At 35.0% G+C, this 19,190-nt stretch overlaps 1 protein-coding gene across 6 annotated transcripts; it reads left to right on the forward strand.

Moving 5' to 3' along the window:
• Positions 1-521: 521 nt before the first annotated feature.
• Positions 522-19,038, forward strand: LOC132793664 (G-protein coupled receptor 52). 6 transcript variants are annotated; one of them, XM_060803691.1, is made up of 5 exons: positions 522-623; positions 1,577-1,741; positions 15,764-17,140; positions 17,202-17,460; positions 17,521-19,038. In XM_060803691.1, the coding sequence occupies exons 3-5, from the start codon at positions 17,008-17,010 to the stop codon at positions 18,095-18,097; spliced, it is 969 nt and encodes a 322-aa protein (XP_060659674.1). In that variant the 5' UTR covers positions 522-623; positions 1,577-1,741; positions 15,764-17,007; the 3' UTR covers positions 18,098-19,038. The 6 variants fall into 6 exon arrangements, with proteins under 6 accessions (XP_060659674.1, XP_060659673.1, XP_060659675.1 ...); XM_060803690.1 differs by having other exon boundaries at positions 522-610; XM_060803692.1 differs by having other exon boundaries at positions 522-607.
• The last annotated feature ends 152 nt before the right edge of the window (positions 19,039-19,190 follow it).

Below are 19,190 nucleotides of genomic sequence, written 5' to 3' on the forward strand. Positions count from 1 at the left end.
ATATGCAATGTTTTTTTTCGTACACCTAAGGCATCATTGAATTATTGTTTTCATTTTCGCTATCATTTTCTCGTTAAGTATAAAACCAATATGCTATTAAACAATAAACTAAATGCTACCTCCATTCCGCATTCCAATTTTAGTAACTCAAAACTCAAAAAGCAACGAACTTCCATTTTTAGTTTGGTCTTCGTTTAATTTCGTGGCGGCCTAAAAATATGCAATGCTATTTTTACATGCGCCGAAACTCGCGACAGCGGCGCTTCCAGTGCGCTGGCCTGGAAAGCGCTACAAATATAAACAAATGCCATGTGCGTCAAAAGCTCGCTTCGTAAACTAGGCGAAAGCTTCGCACTGTCTGCTCTCTCCTGTTGCGTGTTGTTGCAGGCGCGCACACACAAGTTCCAGCAAGCGGTGCTTTCGCTCTCACCTACTCTCTCTCTCTCTTTCTCTTCGAGTGTGTGCTGCGCTCTCTGGGCGTTAGTCCAGTTGGAGCGAAAAATGCTTTGGCCCAGTCGCCAGTCAGACAGTCAGCGCGTTGCACGTACGCACGCATCGAGCAGCAGCAGCAGCAGCAGCAGCAGTAGCAGCAGCGCGGGCGCGTTCAGTGGTTGTTGGAAACAGTCAGACACACACACACCTACACTAACACACACACACACACAGACGGCGGGGGCCAGCAAACAAAATTTTCAGTTCTTGCTGTTCCGCTTCTGTCCAAAAAAAGAAAAAAGCGAAAAAAGTAGAAAAGGAAACTTTTGCAGCTTATTTGATGTTGTGAATCGAATATCGAATAGAACGCTGGATTAGTGAATGTAATTAAAAGCAACTGCAGCTGTGCGAAATATGCAAATTTATTTAATTATCTGGTGAATAATTGAAAAATCCAAGGCGCACACCTGCGCACATGTCCTATATGTGTGTGAGTGTGTGCGTCCGCTGTGAACGTGTATATGAATGTGCATGTGTATGTGTGTTGAAGGCTAAGCAGCAAAAGAAAAGCCAACAAGTAACAAAAAGAAAAGCTGCATGTGTCCCACGTGCGTGAATAAATCTGAAACTAAATAGAAAATCGCAGCGACAATAAAAATAAAAAATACCAAATTTAATTCGCAACAAAATCAATGACAAAAGTTTGCCGCGAATTAAAGTGAAAAATACTTTAAAGTCGAATTTTTTTGGCATTAAATGATAGCTAAAGAATATTATTCCCTGCAAATCCCGAGAACACAAAAAATTTACATTTATCTAAATTGTGTTTAGAGCTCTTGCCTAAACTTTTCCACACACACAAATTTCGAAATTTATGATACTATCTTATCGTTGGTGCTTTTGATTTTTATTATTTAATGCCTTATGCATTAAAATATTATTTGATTGATTTATTAGACGCTTGGGCTCTATGACGCCACTAAAAGACACTAAGCCCTCTCACACATTATACAATTCTTAGTTAGTCAGTTTCCCTTCAAAAGAATACGGGGAGTTTTAAGTCTGTAATCATAAATAAGAAGAGCTTACACATCTGGCAGCTAGACAGTTGATAGTTTCCTTTTGTCGTCATTTGTCGTTGCAGCCAAACAAAGTGATAAAGACAAAGTGTTCAAGACAAAATGTAATAACTATACTATATAAATATATACAACAACAACAACAACTAAAACACCAAAAAGAAATTTAATTAAATGAAACAGCAAAAACTCAATGTTGGGAGAACTTTTCTGATGAACTCAAGTCAAAGGTGAGTATTCCAATTCCACAAAAAGGCTGCAACAATAGACACACCTAGAATACACACACATACACACAAATACAGATACACTCACAGAGTAGTGTGAGCTCTGGGCGCATCCTACCTCAACACAAAAGCGAAACAGCAAAGCAAAACATAAACAACCCCAAAATGGCCACAAAAGCCAAAGCCAAGCTTCGCTGCCAGCATCGCCGTCGACATCGATGTCGGCGTCGGCGTCTGCAGCAGAGATGTGCTTGAGAGTGTGCTTCAAAAATATATAGGCAGAGCAAACAACGAAAATTCGCATGAAAAGCTCAATGCAAAAAAATGTTTGGCAAGCAAGCAGCATCGAGTTTGAGATTAGCGCAAGTCGCTGCGTAAATATTGAAAAGCTCATTTGAGAGCAGCGCTGCCAGCGTCAACAGTGGCAGCAGCTTAAGTTTATCACTTGCGTTCCACATACTCATTTTCGTCCTTGCCCTCTCCCACTCGCACTCGCAGACTTTGCAATTTAGTGTAATGTCATTTCGCCTAGCTTAAGAACTTTCAACTTGTCTTTTTTTTATGTAGCATACTTTTGAGCATATCCAATATTCGACGACTGCCGAAGCGCAGCTTTGTTTGTAGCTGTTGTTTTTTCGCATACTTTCGGGCATATCCAATATTAGCAAATGCTGAAGCGCAGCTTTGCTTCGCCTAATTCGTTTTTGGCATTGCATGCGTATCTTTTGTACGCTTCGTTACATTTTGTCACATTTCCTTTGCGTTTTGTTTCATTTCGTTTCGTTTTCGGGTTTCTCTCTTTTTATGTACTTTGTTTTATAGGCAATTTGTCTTTTGGCTGCCGTCGATAACTTTTGCTGTGTCATAAAAACGCGTCAGCTTTGCCTGCTTTCGCTTTTAGCTTGTTCATTATTTTCTTTTTTTTTTTGCTGTTGCTTTTGCGCTTTGCGTATCCTTGCGCTTATCTAGGAGGGATTGCTGCAGGTCCGTTTTGGCTGCCGTCAACTTGTTTATTTTGTCGTAAATTTGCCTTCAAGGGCGCGCGTATAATAATATTACACAGACATGGACAGTTTATCGATCACACAATGGGAAATTTCACACCTGGCCTCCTGTGGGCAGGAAGTCGAAAGAAACAAGAAACAAAAAACAAAACCACGTCGTGTCATGTCGAGTCAAGTTGAGTCGTGTCGGCTCTTCAAATTACGCCTTGCAATTTGCTGCGTTGCGCCTACTTCAAGGTCGCTTTGTTGTGGTTGTGGCTTTTGCATAATTCAAGCACCTCCGATCGCCATTGCTTTTTATTCTTTTATTACATCCTCTTGCCACACACACACACACACAGAGTTTACACATGGCTGGCTGCCTGCATGCAACATTTTTCCCATGTCCAGCACACAAAATTCCATTGCATACTTCAAGGCTGCCGTCTAATTTACATGCCAAATGGCGCGTGCAACATTCTCAACGATTTCCTTTGCCCTCCCTCACACACGTAATTGTTTTCCTTTTCTTTTCCTTTCTTCTGCCATGCTGCCACGTATACAATTAGCCAGCTGCAGCAACAGCCACAAAATAAAAAAAACCAGCTGCAACACAACCTTGATTTGTAATTATCGCAAATACACTTTTATTGCTACACATTATGATAAAATTGCCTTTAACAATGGCATCAAAAAGTAATAGCATATATGTTTATACTACGTACATATATATTATATATTATGTCGGTCTATTTATGTGTCGCCTACGCCAAGATTTATGGCCGCAACGTGTGTTGCGCTGCCCCGCATCGCGTGTCCACTGCGAGTTCCCATGCCACATGCCCCATACCATGCCCCACAAAACATCTGTTATCACTAAGCTGAAAGCCGCAATGAAATTAGAAAGTAAGAGTGAATACGCATTGCGGCCACAGTTTAACAACAAACAAAAGCGAACAGCCAAAAAAAAATACTAAATAATACATAAATATGTTATATGGAAAAGCGAAAAACAACAACAAAGCATAACAACAACTGCAGAGCTAAATATAAACATAAAAGTATCTGAAAACTGAAAGCGAAAAAAAATTCCTACTTTTTGTGATGTGAACGAAGTGTGTATACTCTTACAAATATATGAATATATTTTACTGATACAAGCAAAATAATTAGTAAAAGTTCTGATCCATAATAAAGTATATGATTTAATTTTAAATTTCCTACTTAAAATCTTAGACAAGGACTAAGAAGAGTTTAAATACATTTATATTAAAATTATTAATAGATAGAAAAGAGTCAATGTTATTTCACTTTTTACTATATTTATATTTATAAAAATAATATAATTAAAGTATTTTTATTTACAACTTAAATTTTAAATTTGATTTATAATTTTTGTAGTTTCCTTAAAAAAAATCTGTATAGAAAATAACAACAGATTTGAATACCTTTGTATTAGACTTATTTTCAATAAAAACTTTACAATGTTCTTTCACTTTTTACTACATTTCTTTTTAAAGCTATTAAAGTATTATTTACTTTGATTTGAAATTTATATATTTACATTATAAAACCTAAGACAAAGAACTAAGAACAATTTTAAATACTTTTTTATTATACTTATTTATAATTAAAAAAAGTTCTCAGTATTTTTACATTGCTTACTATATTTATATTTTATATTTTTATTTCTATATATACTCAATCTTAAACTAATCATTATATATTACAATTTCCTTTTTTTAAATTCATAATTTATTACATAAATAATCAACTTTGTAATTCGATTTTATTAAATGTCAATAGCAGTATTTAAGTTTAATTTGAATTTTACAAATGACTCGACAGCTGACTCACTTGAAAAAATATAATGACATCATATAAAGTTATATAGATAGATTTCATAGAATCGGAAATGTCTGCTTCATAGTGCTAATAAATTAAAATACTCTCCGCTCTAGGGTATAGAAAATGTGCCAAAATTCTTTTATATAATATATGTATCAACATTTGGCTTTTATGACCCACAGTATAAATGCGACATAACAATCTTAACGACTCTTGAATGCTCTACAAAGTGTTGTCTTTGGGCATGTTAATTAGTTGATCTATGTATTTTAAATGTTTAATTTACAAGCAATATAAAAGCAGTTTAATTAAATTCTGAATATTCTATAGAAACAAGATGAATCATTTTAATGAATTCTCAAGTAATTAAACAGCTTTAAGAGTGAATCATCTCTCTGTAATATTTCAGAATTTTTCTTAGCTCAAAGCTCAGAATCATTTTACAAAAGTGTTAAGCGATTCAATAGCTTTAAGAATGCATCAGCTCTCTCTAATTTATCAAGTATTTCCTTAGGTAATTTATATAAATTTTATCAGCTTAAAGTTGATGCAGCTGTTCATCATTTTTCAAGTTTTTTCTTAGTAAACTTTTAGGAATTCAATTGATTTCAAGTTGTAAACTTTGACATACAAATGTACAAAACAATTAACACTTTTTGCTCAAATAATGTATATAAGCAATTGATGTGACTAATATAATAATACGTAATAATACAGAAAGAAAATACGTACTAAAATCAAGAAGGTTTATTACTAAATCAAGATCGAAATTTACAAACATAATGGTTGCCCAGTCTTGAAATTAAAGATTATTATCTTGTTTCAAGAATGGAAAAATCTCTAAATAAAACTAAGCGCGAAAAATCTTAAATCAAGATCAAACAGTTTTAAATTTCAATTGTTTAAAATAAAACAATAAAAACTATAGTTTATACTTTTCTATACAATATTATATTTACTTTTCAAATAGAATTGACTTCAAGTAACTTTACCTTTATGTAAAATGTGCATAACAATTAAAACTGTTTAGCTGGAATATTTAATATAGTGAATTTGTCGTGACACTTTTCTATGCAATCTTCACTTTGAACTTTTCTTTTCATTTCCATTTAGTATCTTTCCCCTAGTCACACACACCCGAAATTACGCTGAAAACATTTAAAATCCGTACCGAAAAATAAACGACGACGTCAGCTGTGGCACAGTGACAACGCCTCCCAATCACTCACCCTCCCCCCTCTCCCCCTTCTTCCCTTTCCCAACCGGACTTTGGCAATCAGTGAAAGTTTCATTTAGCTGTGTGTGTGTCTGTGTGTGAGTGTGTTTGTGTGTCCATCTCTTGACGCCTTTCCGGGCACACAAATCGCGCTCTTAACTGACAATAGACATGCCCAAGCATAGACTGAGTCTATGAGTATGTCACACAATTTTCGGGGGGCGGGCAACTATTTGTATTTGTTGTGGGTGTGGCACTTTAAGCCCAAAACTAATTGGCTTTAATGGCCGAGCGATGAGTAAAAAGGGACAAAAGTACACAGAAACAAAAATCTATAAAAAAAAAAGTATGCATACAAAAAAAAAAGCTGAAATCAAAAATAAAATCTTGAATCACTATTATATCAAAATTGAGCAAAGAAGATAAACTCTTAAATCAAAATCAAAATTCTACATTGCATTCTAGAAATTCAAGATTATATTGTTTGAAGAAATAAATAAAATAAATCTCAAAACTGAATCTAGAAGTCAATATCTTAAATCCAGATCAACCATGTAAAGAAACACGAACAAAATTGTTGAATTTCGACCAAAAAAAAGATTTTGTAACCTTAAAACGATGAATGAATCCTCGATTTAAGCATTTTTCAAACTAAAACATAGAAAAAATCTTAGATCAAGATTTGCAATCTACTTTTCAATACAGATTTTTATACCCGTTACCCCTTAGAGTAAAAGGGTATTATAACTCCATCTGGAAATATGTGTAACAAGCATAAGAAGGAATCTCCGACCATATAAAGTATATATATTCGTGATCAGCGTCAAGAGACGCTTATGAACGCCTAGATCTCAGAGATAAGAGATAGAGATATAATTTTTTCACTTCTTTTTTTTTTGTCACTTCTTCCACTGTAAATAGATAAAAATCGAATAACAAGCGTAATTTTTAGGTTAGAATTTTAGATACTTACATTAAAAACTACAGTATCTATTATTCCCGTAAATTTGTTTGCGATCAGATACAAAGTTAATACTTTTGTATAGGTCAAAACGCTAATTACAAGAGATCTGTGTTGATTTGACTGACAATCTCGTATATTTGTTTTACTCTATGATATATTTTGAATGTAATATTATATTAATATACCATTTTGTATTTTGTGTATATTATTTTGGTATGTATATATGAAGAATAATACCGAACGGTTTTGCTGTTAATCACAACAGTTAGTGTGTATCTCACAGTCATTTGTAGCTTTCTTACTTGTTTAATCTTAAGAGGATGATTGATAAACGAAACCTTGATTTAAAAATGAAACCTTAAAGATCGAAACAATTTTAAATCAATATTTTTTTGCAACAGACTTTTCAATCTACATTTATTTCTCTCTGTGTAGAGTATCGAATGTTGGAATTAGTATTTCAGTTATTGTTTTGCGCCTGCAGTTGTTGCAAATTGGTTGAATGTCAAACAGTGCGCCAAACAATTGCCACATGCTGCCACGCCACACTTTGCTGCAGCAGCTTCAACAACGAGCCAATAAATTGCAAATGAAATACAAGTCACAAGGATGATGTTGCGAGCTTGAGCTCGAGTTCTCCCCGTGCTCTCGCTCTTCCTTGTTTACACAGTCACTCTCTCTGTCGCTCTCAGTCACTCTCTCTCCCTCTCTCATTCACTCTCTCTCAGTTTCCGTGGCTATATATAACTGTATTCCTATTGCCATTCAGCGCACAGCTGACATCGAAAAACAGCGAGCGGCTTGCCTCAACCTCAACCTCAACCTCGATGTTGCCTCGTTGCCTGCCGCCTTATCAATCAATTGGCAAATAACAGCAACAAATAAACACACACAAGAGTTGCAACTGTAGACTGGCAAATTGATGCATTGACATATTGATTGAGCCACTGAGCACACTGCAACTGGCTTCGACTTTGGCTTTGGCCGCTGATGGCTGCGACTGCTGAATGTCAAGTTGCAGCATTGAAGCAACTCTTGTTGTTGTTTTCCGTTTATTGATTGACTAAGTGTGTGTGTGTGTGTGGGTGAGTGTATCAGTATGTGTGTGAATATATTAGTATATGTGTTTCTGCCGGTATCAAGCACACAACTGTCCTTAGCCTTAGCGCAAGTTGTATTTATTACGCATACGTCGCGTTGCCAATGACAACAAGGATGCAGCAGCTGAGCACATTAAGCGCGTCCTTCGTCAAAAGTAATTTATAACATTTGTCAGCTTCATCCACTATCAACTCGCTTGACAAAAAAACCTCAACCAAAACGTTTCTAGGGAAATCAAAGTCAACTGGAAAAGCAAAAGCAAAAAAAAAATAATAATAAAACTGCAAAAGGGGAATAAAACGATATAAAACTAAACACGGGTGCGTCGCCAAGGCGCTGCGCGTGTCCTTGGCCACCACCATCAGCCATCAAAGCAAACCAAACACAACGAACTCAACCCAGAATTGGGCCAAATGAAAATATTACGTATACGCCATGTTCCATGTTCCATGTTCCATGTGTAAGGGTGTGTGATACCATATACATTTTAATGGCGCGCTTGGTTTGGGCAGTCGACTGAGTTTATGACCTGCCCCCAAAAACAAAACAACGAACGGACAACAAAATTAACAACAATAAGTTGACAACACGTGCGTTTAGCGTCGAGCCCCATAAACAGCAAAAAAAAAAGATAATAAAAGTTTTTGCTCTTGGCAACTAATCAAAATACATATACCATTTTATGCAAATTAATTAAATTAAATAAGTAAGAGTCAGCACATAAAAAGTAGTTCTTAATTTCAGTTCATATCATTTGCATTGCTATATATTTTGTATTATAAAGAAAAACAATTTTACTTTAATCATAATCACAAATACAAAAATTTCACTTTAAAAATATAATATTACAATCTTAATAATAATAATAATAATCCCAATAATAATTTAAATATATTGAAATTTGTACTAGTTTCATATAAAAAATTCCCAAAGCTGGCTAAAGTTAATTTTCATATTTCGCATTAGACTTTACCCAAAATAGATGTATGTTTAATAATGTAAAAAAGATTAATGAAATACTTTATTATGTTCATAATAAAAGTTTCTGAATAGCATTTATTTTCTTAATTTAACGTATTATTCGTATTCAAAAGTACTTTTATTTCATTTACTTTCATGAATAACAGTTAAAAATATAAGTAGCTTGGAACATAGTTTCAGCACTTAAAAAAAAAACATTTTAGCTACACATTTTTCACATTTAATGTATTGATAATGAGGAACAAGTTAATATAAAATAAAAGTTTTATATATAACAAATAATAAAAGCTACAGTCGAGTGTGTTCAAATAAAATCAAATAGGTATTATTTATCAAATATGCCAAATTAATATACTGCAAAAGTACAAAAATATACCAACGTCTATATTTGGTATATTGGTAAAATACTACATCCAAAATATACCAGATTGTCATCCAAAGTAACTACTACCGCAAAAATACTAATACGACTCCTATAATTGGTATATTGATATGATACAACATTAAAAATATACCATAAAGTGCAAAATATACAAATTTGTCAATCAACGTGATTGCAATAATACTAAAATATTTCAAATGCTACATTAAAAATATACCAGATTGTCATCCAAAGTAACTGCTACCCCAAAAATATTAAAATATACATTCAAAATATACCATATAGTGCAAAATATACCAGATTGTCAGCCCAAGCATCTAAGACCCAATTGCAGCAGGCGTAATTTATCGTACATAAGTATTTCTTATATAACCTGTAGATGTTTTATCCGATCGTAACCAAATTTTCAGAAATCATAAGTACTATATATGTAGTACTTATTATCGTCTGTACGAAAATTACGCTTTTTATTCAACTTTTGTCAATTTGTGTGGGCGGATTCAATGAAGCTTCAAACTTCATAAAAATTATTCCCATTAAAGCCTAAAAAACTTTTATAATGCATTTTGATAATAAAAAAAAATTTTTTTTATGTTCTTTATTTATTTACAATCTATCTATCTAAAGATAATAAGTAAATTCGATGATAATATAAAAATAATTGAAAATTTAATAATATAATAATACATATAAATAAAAGGTCATACAAGTTGTATACCATTAAAGCTTTAAAAAAATAATATGCAGCTTGAAAAATCACTTAGTAAAAATGTCATTCTTCTATTTAAGCTAAAATGTGCACGCCATGAAAAATAATTGCGATATTTCAGGCAGTACTTTCGCATTTCCACAACAGCCAAAAGAAAAGTTCTTTCGCCTTGGCTCACTTTAAAATTTGCATTTATTAATTGCATTCGCTGGCGTCGCGAAACTTTTTAGCCAAGTTTCATGCAACAGGCCGCTGGCTGGCAATGCAGCTTCAACGCTTGAAGTTGCCAGTTTTGCAAAGTTCTTAAGTCACTTTATTTGCTGTGCGCTGCGAGTGAGTTGTCGCCATATGCGAGACTATTAATTATGCAAAGCAAGAAAAAAAAACCCGAATAGTAAACTGTACTAAACTGTGAGCTCAGAAGTTGACTTCGCATTGTGCCTAAAAATAAACAGCATTAAAAATAGATGCGGCAAAAAAAAGCAAGCAAGTAAGCAAGGTAACAAAAGGCAGACAACAAGCAGCAGCAGCGGGCTCTCTGACACTCTGAGGTCATGCTTATATAAGCCTGCTCCGATGACGTAGCAGCTTCCCCCTCCCCCCTTCTTGTCCTTTCATCTGCAGCAGCCTTGCCTTGCCTTCGGTTTTGCCTTGTCGCGCCAACGTCATCAACTGAGTATCCTTTTTTTAGCATGCACTCGCCTTGGCCTTCGCATTTTGCCCGTATTTTTAGCGACCCCCCCGCACCTCTCTCTCTCCCGCTGCTTTCACTCTCAGTAAGGACACCCTAGCCACCTGGCCGGGCATTTAAATATGATTTTATGGCAGCCCCCAAAGCGACGACGACGACGCCGACGACGTCGCTCGTGGCTTTGTAAATCACTTGACGTTGCTCTGTGCCATCACCGTCATCGTCATCGTCGCATGTGGCAACTCCCCTCTCGACTCTCCACTCCTCTCCCCTCGCCTCAACTCGACATTCACACATGTATCCCGGTATCTGTGCTCTCCGCCTCTATGCGAGACTTTGTGTGTTGCGCCATAAACACGCATGCGATACATATTTTATGGCTTCAAATGAAATCTACAAGCGCAGCCCACAAATGCCACACACACACACACATGCCTAACGCACCTACACGTACTATGTAACTCTTCTCTCTTGCTCACGTACAGCGCTGTGCATTTGTCTAGAAGCGATAAAGTTTTTTGCGCTTTGTTTGTGCTCACAAAGTTGTGGGCGCATTCATAAATCTGTGAACAAAGCGAGAGCTCAAAACTTGTTTGCAGTTTGTGTAGCCTACTTTTAGGTTGGACTGTTGATGATGCATCATGATGCTGCTGTTTTAAAGCCACTGATAACGGATTCAACTGCTTAAACTACTCGTAGTTTTAAACGAATGGCTATTATTTTTACTTAGTTTCATAATATTCCAAATTTCAAATTCAAATTTCAATTTCAAATTTTTTCGCCTATATGTATGTATAGTGTTTCTTTTGATTAAATTTCTATCCTGCTACCTAAAGCCAAATGGTTCAGTAATAAGTATAGTTACATGTAATTATTATTAAGTTTTTGCTTTTAAAAATATCCCAATTTCTTTTAGACTATTTTCATTTCATGTGTCCTGTTACTTAAAAGGCAGAAATTGCTGTATAATTGCATCAAAAGTTGCTTGCAGTTTATGTTGCCTACTTTTAGGTGCAGTATAAAAATCACAATTTACACTGTTGATGATGCTGCGGTTTTAAAGCTACTGATAACGGGTTCAGTTTTTAAACCAATTTAAAATGTATGATTATTAGTTAAAGTTATATTCGAAAAAATTCTTATTTTCGACTATATTTCTATCTTGCTATCTAGCAGATAGTTCAGAATTAATGTCCCAAACCTTTTTTTGTTGATGGTGCTCTAGTTTTAAAGCAACTTATTATGGGTTTAAGTGCTTGAACTGCAACTTCTTGAATATGTCATTATTATTAAGGTTTTCCGTTAAAAAATATTCCAATTTATTTTAGATATTTATGTGTCTTTCCTTTTCCTGTTCATGTTTTTTTCTTTACCTAAAATTTAGGAATTGCAATATTAATGCACAAAAAGTAGTTTGTAATTTATGCTGCCTACTTTTAGGTGCAGTTTGGAAAGTCCAAATTGCACTGCTGATTATGCTACAGTTTAAAAGAACTAATAATAGTTAAAATTGCTAAACTTCTTTAATATAATATGTCAATATTATTAAGCAGAAGCGTTCAAAAATATTTCATTTTGCTTTTGATTTTTAATATTTCCTTTAAATTGCTTTCCCCTTACATGTATCCTGATACCTGCAAGGCAGAAGTTTTAAGTGCAGTGAAGTGCTGATGTTGCAGTTGGAAAGTGACTGCTAATTGTTAAAGCTGCCTTAGTCAATACAAAGAGAGCTAAGGTGAATTTTTGACAATATCATTAAAACTATTGATTACTAAAATAGGATTGTGAAATGAAATTGCTTCCCACTATTATTATATTCCAGTAAAAATGAAAATGAAGGAAAAGTTCGCAAGTTAGATTTCCCTAAAATTGCAGTTTTTCTAGTAAATCTTTATATTAAGTTACCTATAACTAAATTATGCCAGCTACGCATATCATTTTCTAATGTATACTTTATAAACAATCTATCTAACGATGACACTTGATTGTTTAAATACATTTACTTATTGTGCTGGACAAAATATATTAAACAAATATATTTATTGAAGCTTTCTAAATGAACAAAGTGTTCATATGAAGCGGTTGGAAACCAACTGTTCATATGAAATATTATTTTTCTAAGGGATTGAAATCTTTGCTGAAATATTGTATTATGAATATTTTATATTATAATACTATACTAATATTATGTATTACTTCTTCATAATAATTTGTAGAGAATCGTAAATTATTTACGTATTTATAGTTCCTTTCTTTCTAAGTTTCTCAGAATAATTCAAACCCCTTTATTTTCCCCACACTGTAATCACAAATACATACGCTACACACATAGCATTTAACTGTAGTTATACTTTCATGTGTGTGTATTATTATTGTTGTATGTCCTATTGAGCCATCACATGAATACATAAGCGTCTATCTACGTAACAGCTGCCACCAAAATGGGGCAACATTTGTTTCAATTCTGTCCACATTTCACTCAAGTGAATTATTGCCACGTTGCCATAATCAAAATCTCATCAACCTCAAGACTTATTTCGCAGCAGCAGCAGCAGTCGAGGCAACAACAACAATAATTGTATTATTCATAATTAATCATAGAATGATTCACGTGCTTATTGATTTTTTTCGTTGGCATTGTTTCTACTTTTTTGTTGATGAGTTCGCTGAACTCATTTCTCATTTCTCATATGTCCCCAATGGGGAGGGGAAGAGGGAGGTGGCTCAGCCTTGTGCCTCATTATGTGTGGCACAAATCGACGCTACGGTTAAGTTGGCAGCAATAACAGTTATTTCACTGTAATTGCCAGTTCCAGGCCGAAGCCTGAGTCTCTCTGTTCTCAGTTCTCAGTGGCGACTTGATGGCGGCGCCATGAAACCATTTGCACAAATGACGTTTTCCGCACCACAATCGCCGCCCACTTTCGCTCAGCCACGCCCCCGACATCAACTGCACGCGCTTACGCAATGATTGACAGCAACTCACAGAGAGAGAGAGAGGGAGTGAATGTGTGAAAGAGATGAAAGCAAATGCAATTCATTGTTATTTATCACCTGTCGGCTGCCAAACCATTGCGACGTTAGCATTAATTAAATTACAAAGTCAAGCGAGAGACAAACTTGTTACAGTCACAGTTACCCCATTGACCTCTGCACCCCCTCCCATTTCCCCTCCTCCCTTGCAGTCATCACCCGCTGCTTCTCTAATAGCATTTGATAATGCTTTCCGGCTTTTGTTTGCCTTCGTCTGCGTGGCAAATGACGCGATGACGTCGCCAATGATGCTGATGAGGTAAACCAACTTAGTGAAGGCGGGGGGCGGGGCAGCTGTAGGGCTGCTTGATTGTTGATCGATTGCAAAAAGCACTAAGCATCAATAACGCAAGACAAACAGACACAGACGCAGACTAAAGGTGCACAGTTTGATGACCGCAGTTTGAGAGTCACAGTTGGACAAGCGCTGCGCAACAGTTTGACAGCATTGCATGCTCTCGATGAAAGCGTATAAATTAATGTTTTAGAATAATGTGAAGTAAAAATATGAACAAAATGGACATGATTAATAACTATATGAGACCCAAACATTAATTAACAATTTAAGCACTACAAAATAGTGAAGCTGAAAACATCGATGCAATGAGCATCGATGTTTTTTATAGCGATGTTTTCGTTAATGTTGATGTTAAGAGCTACCTCGATTATTTTACAATGTTTTTGTATTATCAAAAAAATAACAAGCAAAAAAGAACTATAATAAAGCTTTTTGTTTCGAATATTTTAATGGAATGAAAAAGTTTATTTTTAATTTATTACGAATTTCTACAATATTTTTTGAGCGATGTTTTTCGATGTTTTGTTTTGTAATAAAGTTAAGCGATGCATCGATGTTATTTATATTTTATATGTTATATTTTCAAAATATAAACGGATATGGACATCGATGTTTTCTGTAAAATATGCATAACTAGTAAAAATCGTAAAAAAAAAAAACTAATTGCATTCATATAAGAAAAATATTACATACAATTTTACTTTATTTTGAAATGCAAATAATATGTGAGTTTTCAATATAAATTATTTATTTACTTTTATTAGTAATTTAGAAGGTACAAAATGTAGTAAAAACAAAAGATTTAATTGCTCAATTCAATTTATTTATATTTAATTTATTTTGTATTATATTATTCATTATTGTTTTCATATTCAAGTTAAATTCTGTAGTACAAACTGTATTCTTGAAGGTCTGTAAGGGTGCATTAAATATTACTTAAATAAATACATATGTTTTAAATAATATTGAGCAAAGCTGATTAATGTTTTAAATTTTTAATTAATTCATGACTTCAGCTCTTTAAGCTGCTCTTTAATATTCAAAAAAATATTTCCATTAAAATTTATAATATCATTTAATTTAAATATTATTGCAAAAGCTTCTTCTTCTTCTAATTATTGTTTTCTATTTTGAATAAAATTATATAGTAGTGAGGTGCATCACTTAAGCTCTTTAAGCTGCATCTAATAATTCTTAAATATATCCATTAAAATATCATTGAGCAAAGCTTCTTTTCGCTTTCACTTTTATGCAATTGAACCTCAAAGTAAATGCAAATTTTGTAATTGAAATTCAATTATGCAAAGCGCGCATAATTATTGCATAAATAGTTGTTGTAATTGTGACATCAACTCAGTTGTGTAAATGCAAATAAGAAGAAGAAGCAGCAGCAGCTGTAACAAAATTTCAATTTGAGCTGAAGCTAATTGCAGTTTGACAGCCATTGGCAGAATTGTTGTGCAGTCAATGTCACTTGAGGCTGTCACTGCGATGGCTCTCAAACTGTGTCAAGTGCACAATCTAAAGTGGGTCAGCAGCAGAACCATCAGATGCGGGGGTGGTTTCGAGGGGGTGAGGGGGTGCAACTAGGTGGGGGAGGTGGCACACAAAAAGCTAAAGTGCCACTGGCAGGACGAAAGGATAAGCACGCTTATGTAAAGCATTTATGCAGCTAAAAGGCTTTTGTCGCCAGCCACGTAATAATTTATTGAAAGCCCAAACGGGGCAAAGAAAAAGGGGGGGTGGAGGGGGGAAACACTCTCTTCTACCATTTATCGATTGTTATATAAATAAATGATTTCTTGTGTTATTTTTACAGATGCGCACAATTAGCTTAAACTGACAACAACAACAAAATAGATGAGAAGCAGCTAGAGCAAATAACACCAAACAACAGCAACAAAATACAGCCAGAATTTACAAAGCAAAAGGATAATCACAATCACAACACAGCGAAAAAAACAAAAAAAAAAACCCAAATATTAAAACGATTTAGTCAAATATTTTAAACTTAAAAACGTAGCACATCAAAAGCCTTACGAAATATTTCAAACAAAAAAAAAACAAAGTAAAATATTTAAAAATAATTTTGTGCTGTGCTCTAATTATATTTATATAATTAAAAGTAGAAAAAAGGCATTAGCAGAAGATCGCGACAACGTATTCATAAATATTTAAATAGCAACTAAAATTAACAAAGTAAATCTAAAAATTAAAACTAAATAATTGTAATCATTATTCTTCCACTTAAAAGTTCGAAATGTGTAATTTTTAAATTTCAAAAAAAAGAAAAACTTAAAACTTAGTCAACAAATTTAGAAGCAACAAACAATATACAATATATATTGCAGACATATATATAATATATAGAAAATATATTCAAAACTTTTTAGTAGCATTAAAGCGAGCATTAAAACGAACAGTTTAAAGATATTAACAAAATTTTATTAAAATTTAGCAAAAAAGCGTTGTGAATTTAATACCAAACAAAAAAAAAATACTAAAATACTACAACTTAAATTGAAACCTAAACGAAATGAACTAAATGAAATTGTCTATTAGTAGTTTTTAAAGGTAAAACACATTTTAAACGAAAGTTTTAAACGAGCTTCTAACACATGCGACTTGGCAAAACAAATAGCAAACATTATCCTTAACCTTAACCGCAGCCCCCAACAACAAGAGTAACAACAAAAGCAGCAACAACAACAACTACAATCGAATTGCAGGTCTTGGCTTGGCGCCAGCCTAAAAGCAGGCAACACAAATTTATACAAATTTGGCGAGCTCAAGGTGCTGCAGCGACGGCGACGGCGACGGCGACGCTGACTCGACGACGACCTTCGCGTGTGCAGTTTGCCTATTGCACAATAGAGGGCGCCACACCACGCCAAAACTCTGAAATACACTCACACACGTAGAAACACACCAACACACACAGGCAGACATTTACTGACACACATTCGAGTGCAGGGCGTCATGACCGGAAGTGAGGTACAACTGAGCCTGTCGGCCTTTGCATAACCTTAAGCCAGAGCGCTTTCACTTGCAGTGGCCAGAAAAATGCCGGAAATGAGCCACCTGCAGGATATTTCGAAAGTGGAGAACCTCACCAAAGCCGTACTCATCTCCATACTGGGCGTGGCGATAGTGTTGTCCAATCTGCTGATCATCGCCACCTATGCCAACTTTAAAGGTAAACTATCGATTAATCGATACATGCTTTGAACTAACTTACAATACACACACTCGCGCAGGTCCCACGGAGGTTATTAACTATTATCTGCTATCGCTAGCAATCGCTGACTTGCTATGCGGTCTACTCGTGGTGCCCTTCTCCGTTTACCCCGCCCTGAGGGGCGAATGGGTGTACGGCGATATCGTGTGCCGTTTCACCGGCTATCTGGAGGTCACACTGTGGGCTGTGTCCGTTTACACCTTCATGTGGATCTCGGTGGATCGTTATTTGGCCGTACGCAAACCGTTGCGCTATGAAACGGTGCAAACGAAAACGCGGTAAGCAAAATATGCTGCACTTATCGATAGTTCGATTAATGTTGAATCGTTTTTTGATAGCTGCCAATGCTGGATGGTCTTCACATGGATATCGGCAGCATTACTTTGCTGTCCACCAATTCTAGGCTATTCACAGCCCATCGAGAACAATGTGACGCACATTTGCATGCTGGATTGGGGCAATATGGCGGCATATAGTGCCACATTGGCGATATTAGTATTAGGTCCCAGCCTCATATCGATAGTACACAACTACGGCTACATATTTGTGATGATGCGCAAAATTAGGTCCGGCGAGCCCATACATGATAAAGAATATGCAACTGCATTGGCTGAAAATTTATCGAACCCTAGTCATATGATGTCATTCGCATTAGTCTTTGCATTCTGGATGTCCTGGCTGCCATGGATATTGTTGCGTCTCTATGAGGTGGTCACGGGCGAGGTTATCCAAAGTACTCTTATCAATTTCGCAGTCGTTTGGATTGGTATATTGAATTCATTTTGGAAAATTGTGATTATGACCGGCATGTCGCCGCAATTTCGCATTGCGTTGAGAGTATTTTGCTTAACAATTTGCTGTAAGACTAAGGGCAGATTGCAAGCGGAGCTAATCGGGTTGGACCCAGATGACTAGAGCCGTTAAATTTTCAAGTATAAATTGGTTGTAAATCGCATCTTGTGTCATTTGAAAATCAAAAACCAAAAAAAGTGAACAAAAAAAAAGAGAAATCATAACAATACAATATGCCCAATAACTGAACCGTACTTGTCCCCTTGGCCACATAGTTGCATATTTATGGACCGCTCTGGGCGATGCGCACCAAACAAAATACTCTCTATCTCCACAACAACAACAACACCAACTAATACCAAACCATTCAACATCTCCACCACCAACAACAATATTAAACAACAGCAACTACTAACTAAAAACAACAACAACATCTGCAACCAACAAAAGAAAACAAAAACAAACACTGACAAGTTGAAAGACATATTCATTATAATAGTTAATAAGCTAAAACATTTGGTAAGAGTTTTTATTATTAATTAATTAACTAATTAATAATATTATTGTGTATTTATGAGCTTACAACGTACAGTATATGTTCGTATATAGCGTGTATGTATACATATCTAGCTATATACCCATATTACTTATGTCTAACACACGCCTAGTCCACATACCAGAGATATCATGGAATTTAATTTCCGCCAGCTACATTTCCGTTTTCGTTGGCATTTAAATTTGAAAAACTTGCGTTCATCGTTATCGTTATCGCTATTGTTTCGGTTAACAGCGCTCTGTTAACCAGCTGTTGTTAACATCTCTCTTGCTAAGGCGACGCTAGCTTCACAAGCAACAACAAATTTAACACATATGCAAAGGTTTAGCGCTTGGCGCGTGTAAAGTTTTTCCAAAAAGTCCATATTAAGTACGAGTAGCATACTATAATATATTTATAGAATTTAGCAAATTAACTATTGTGTAGAGATTTATCAAATAAATTGCCAAAACCAAAAAAAAAAACTAAATGAATAAAGACCCAAGAACGTAGATAGATGATTCGATAAGCAGTTCAGTCGAGTTCAACATTTTCAAATCTTTGCACGCTTCAAGAAATCAAGATCAACAACAACAACAACGTAAACAACGGCTATTCCTTCTCTCCGTTTATTAGTTACATTTATTATCCTGTACGAGAGTGTAGCTCAAAACGAAAATA

The sequence above is a fragment of the Drosophila nasuta genome, chromosome 3, assembly GCF_023558535.2.
Source record: "Drosophila nasuta strain 15112-1781.00 chromosome 3, ASM2355853v1, whole genome shotgun sequence".
NCBI classification, from domain to species: domain Eukaryota; kingdom Metazoa; phylum Arthropoda; class Insecta; order Diptera; family Drosophilidae; genus Drosophila; species Drosophila nasuta.

Excerpts from the sequence above, each read along its gene's own strand:
- LOC132793664 (XM_060803691.1), top strand. The coding sequence starts at position 17,008 with ATGCCGGAAATGAGCCACCTGCAGGATATTTCGAAAGTGGAGAACCTC. Across the intron at positions 17,141-17,201 it reads CACCTATGCCAACTTTAAAG|GTCCCACGGAGGTTATTAAC; the intron begins GTAAACTATCGA and ends ACACTCGCGCAG. Across the intron at positions 17,461-17,520 it reads ACGGTGCAAACGAAAACGCG|CTGCCAATGCTGGATGGTCT; the intron begins GTAAGCAAAATA and ends GTTTTTTGATAG.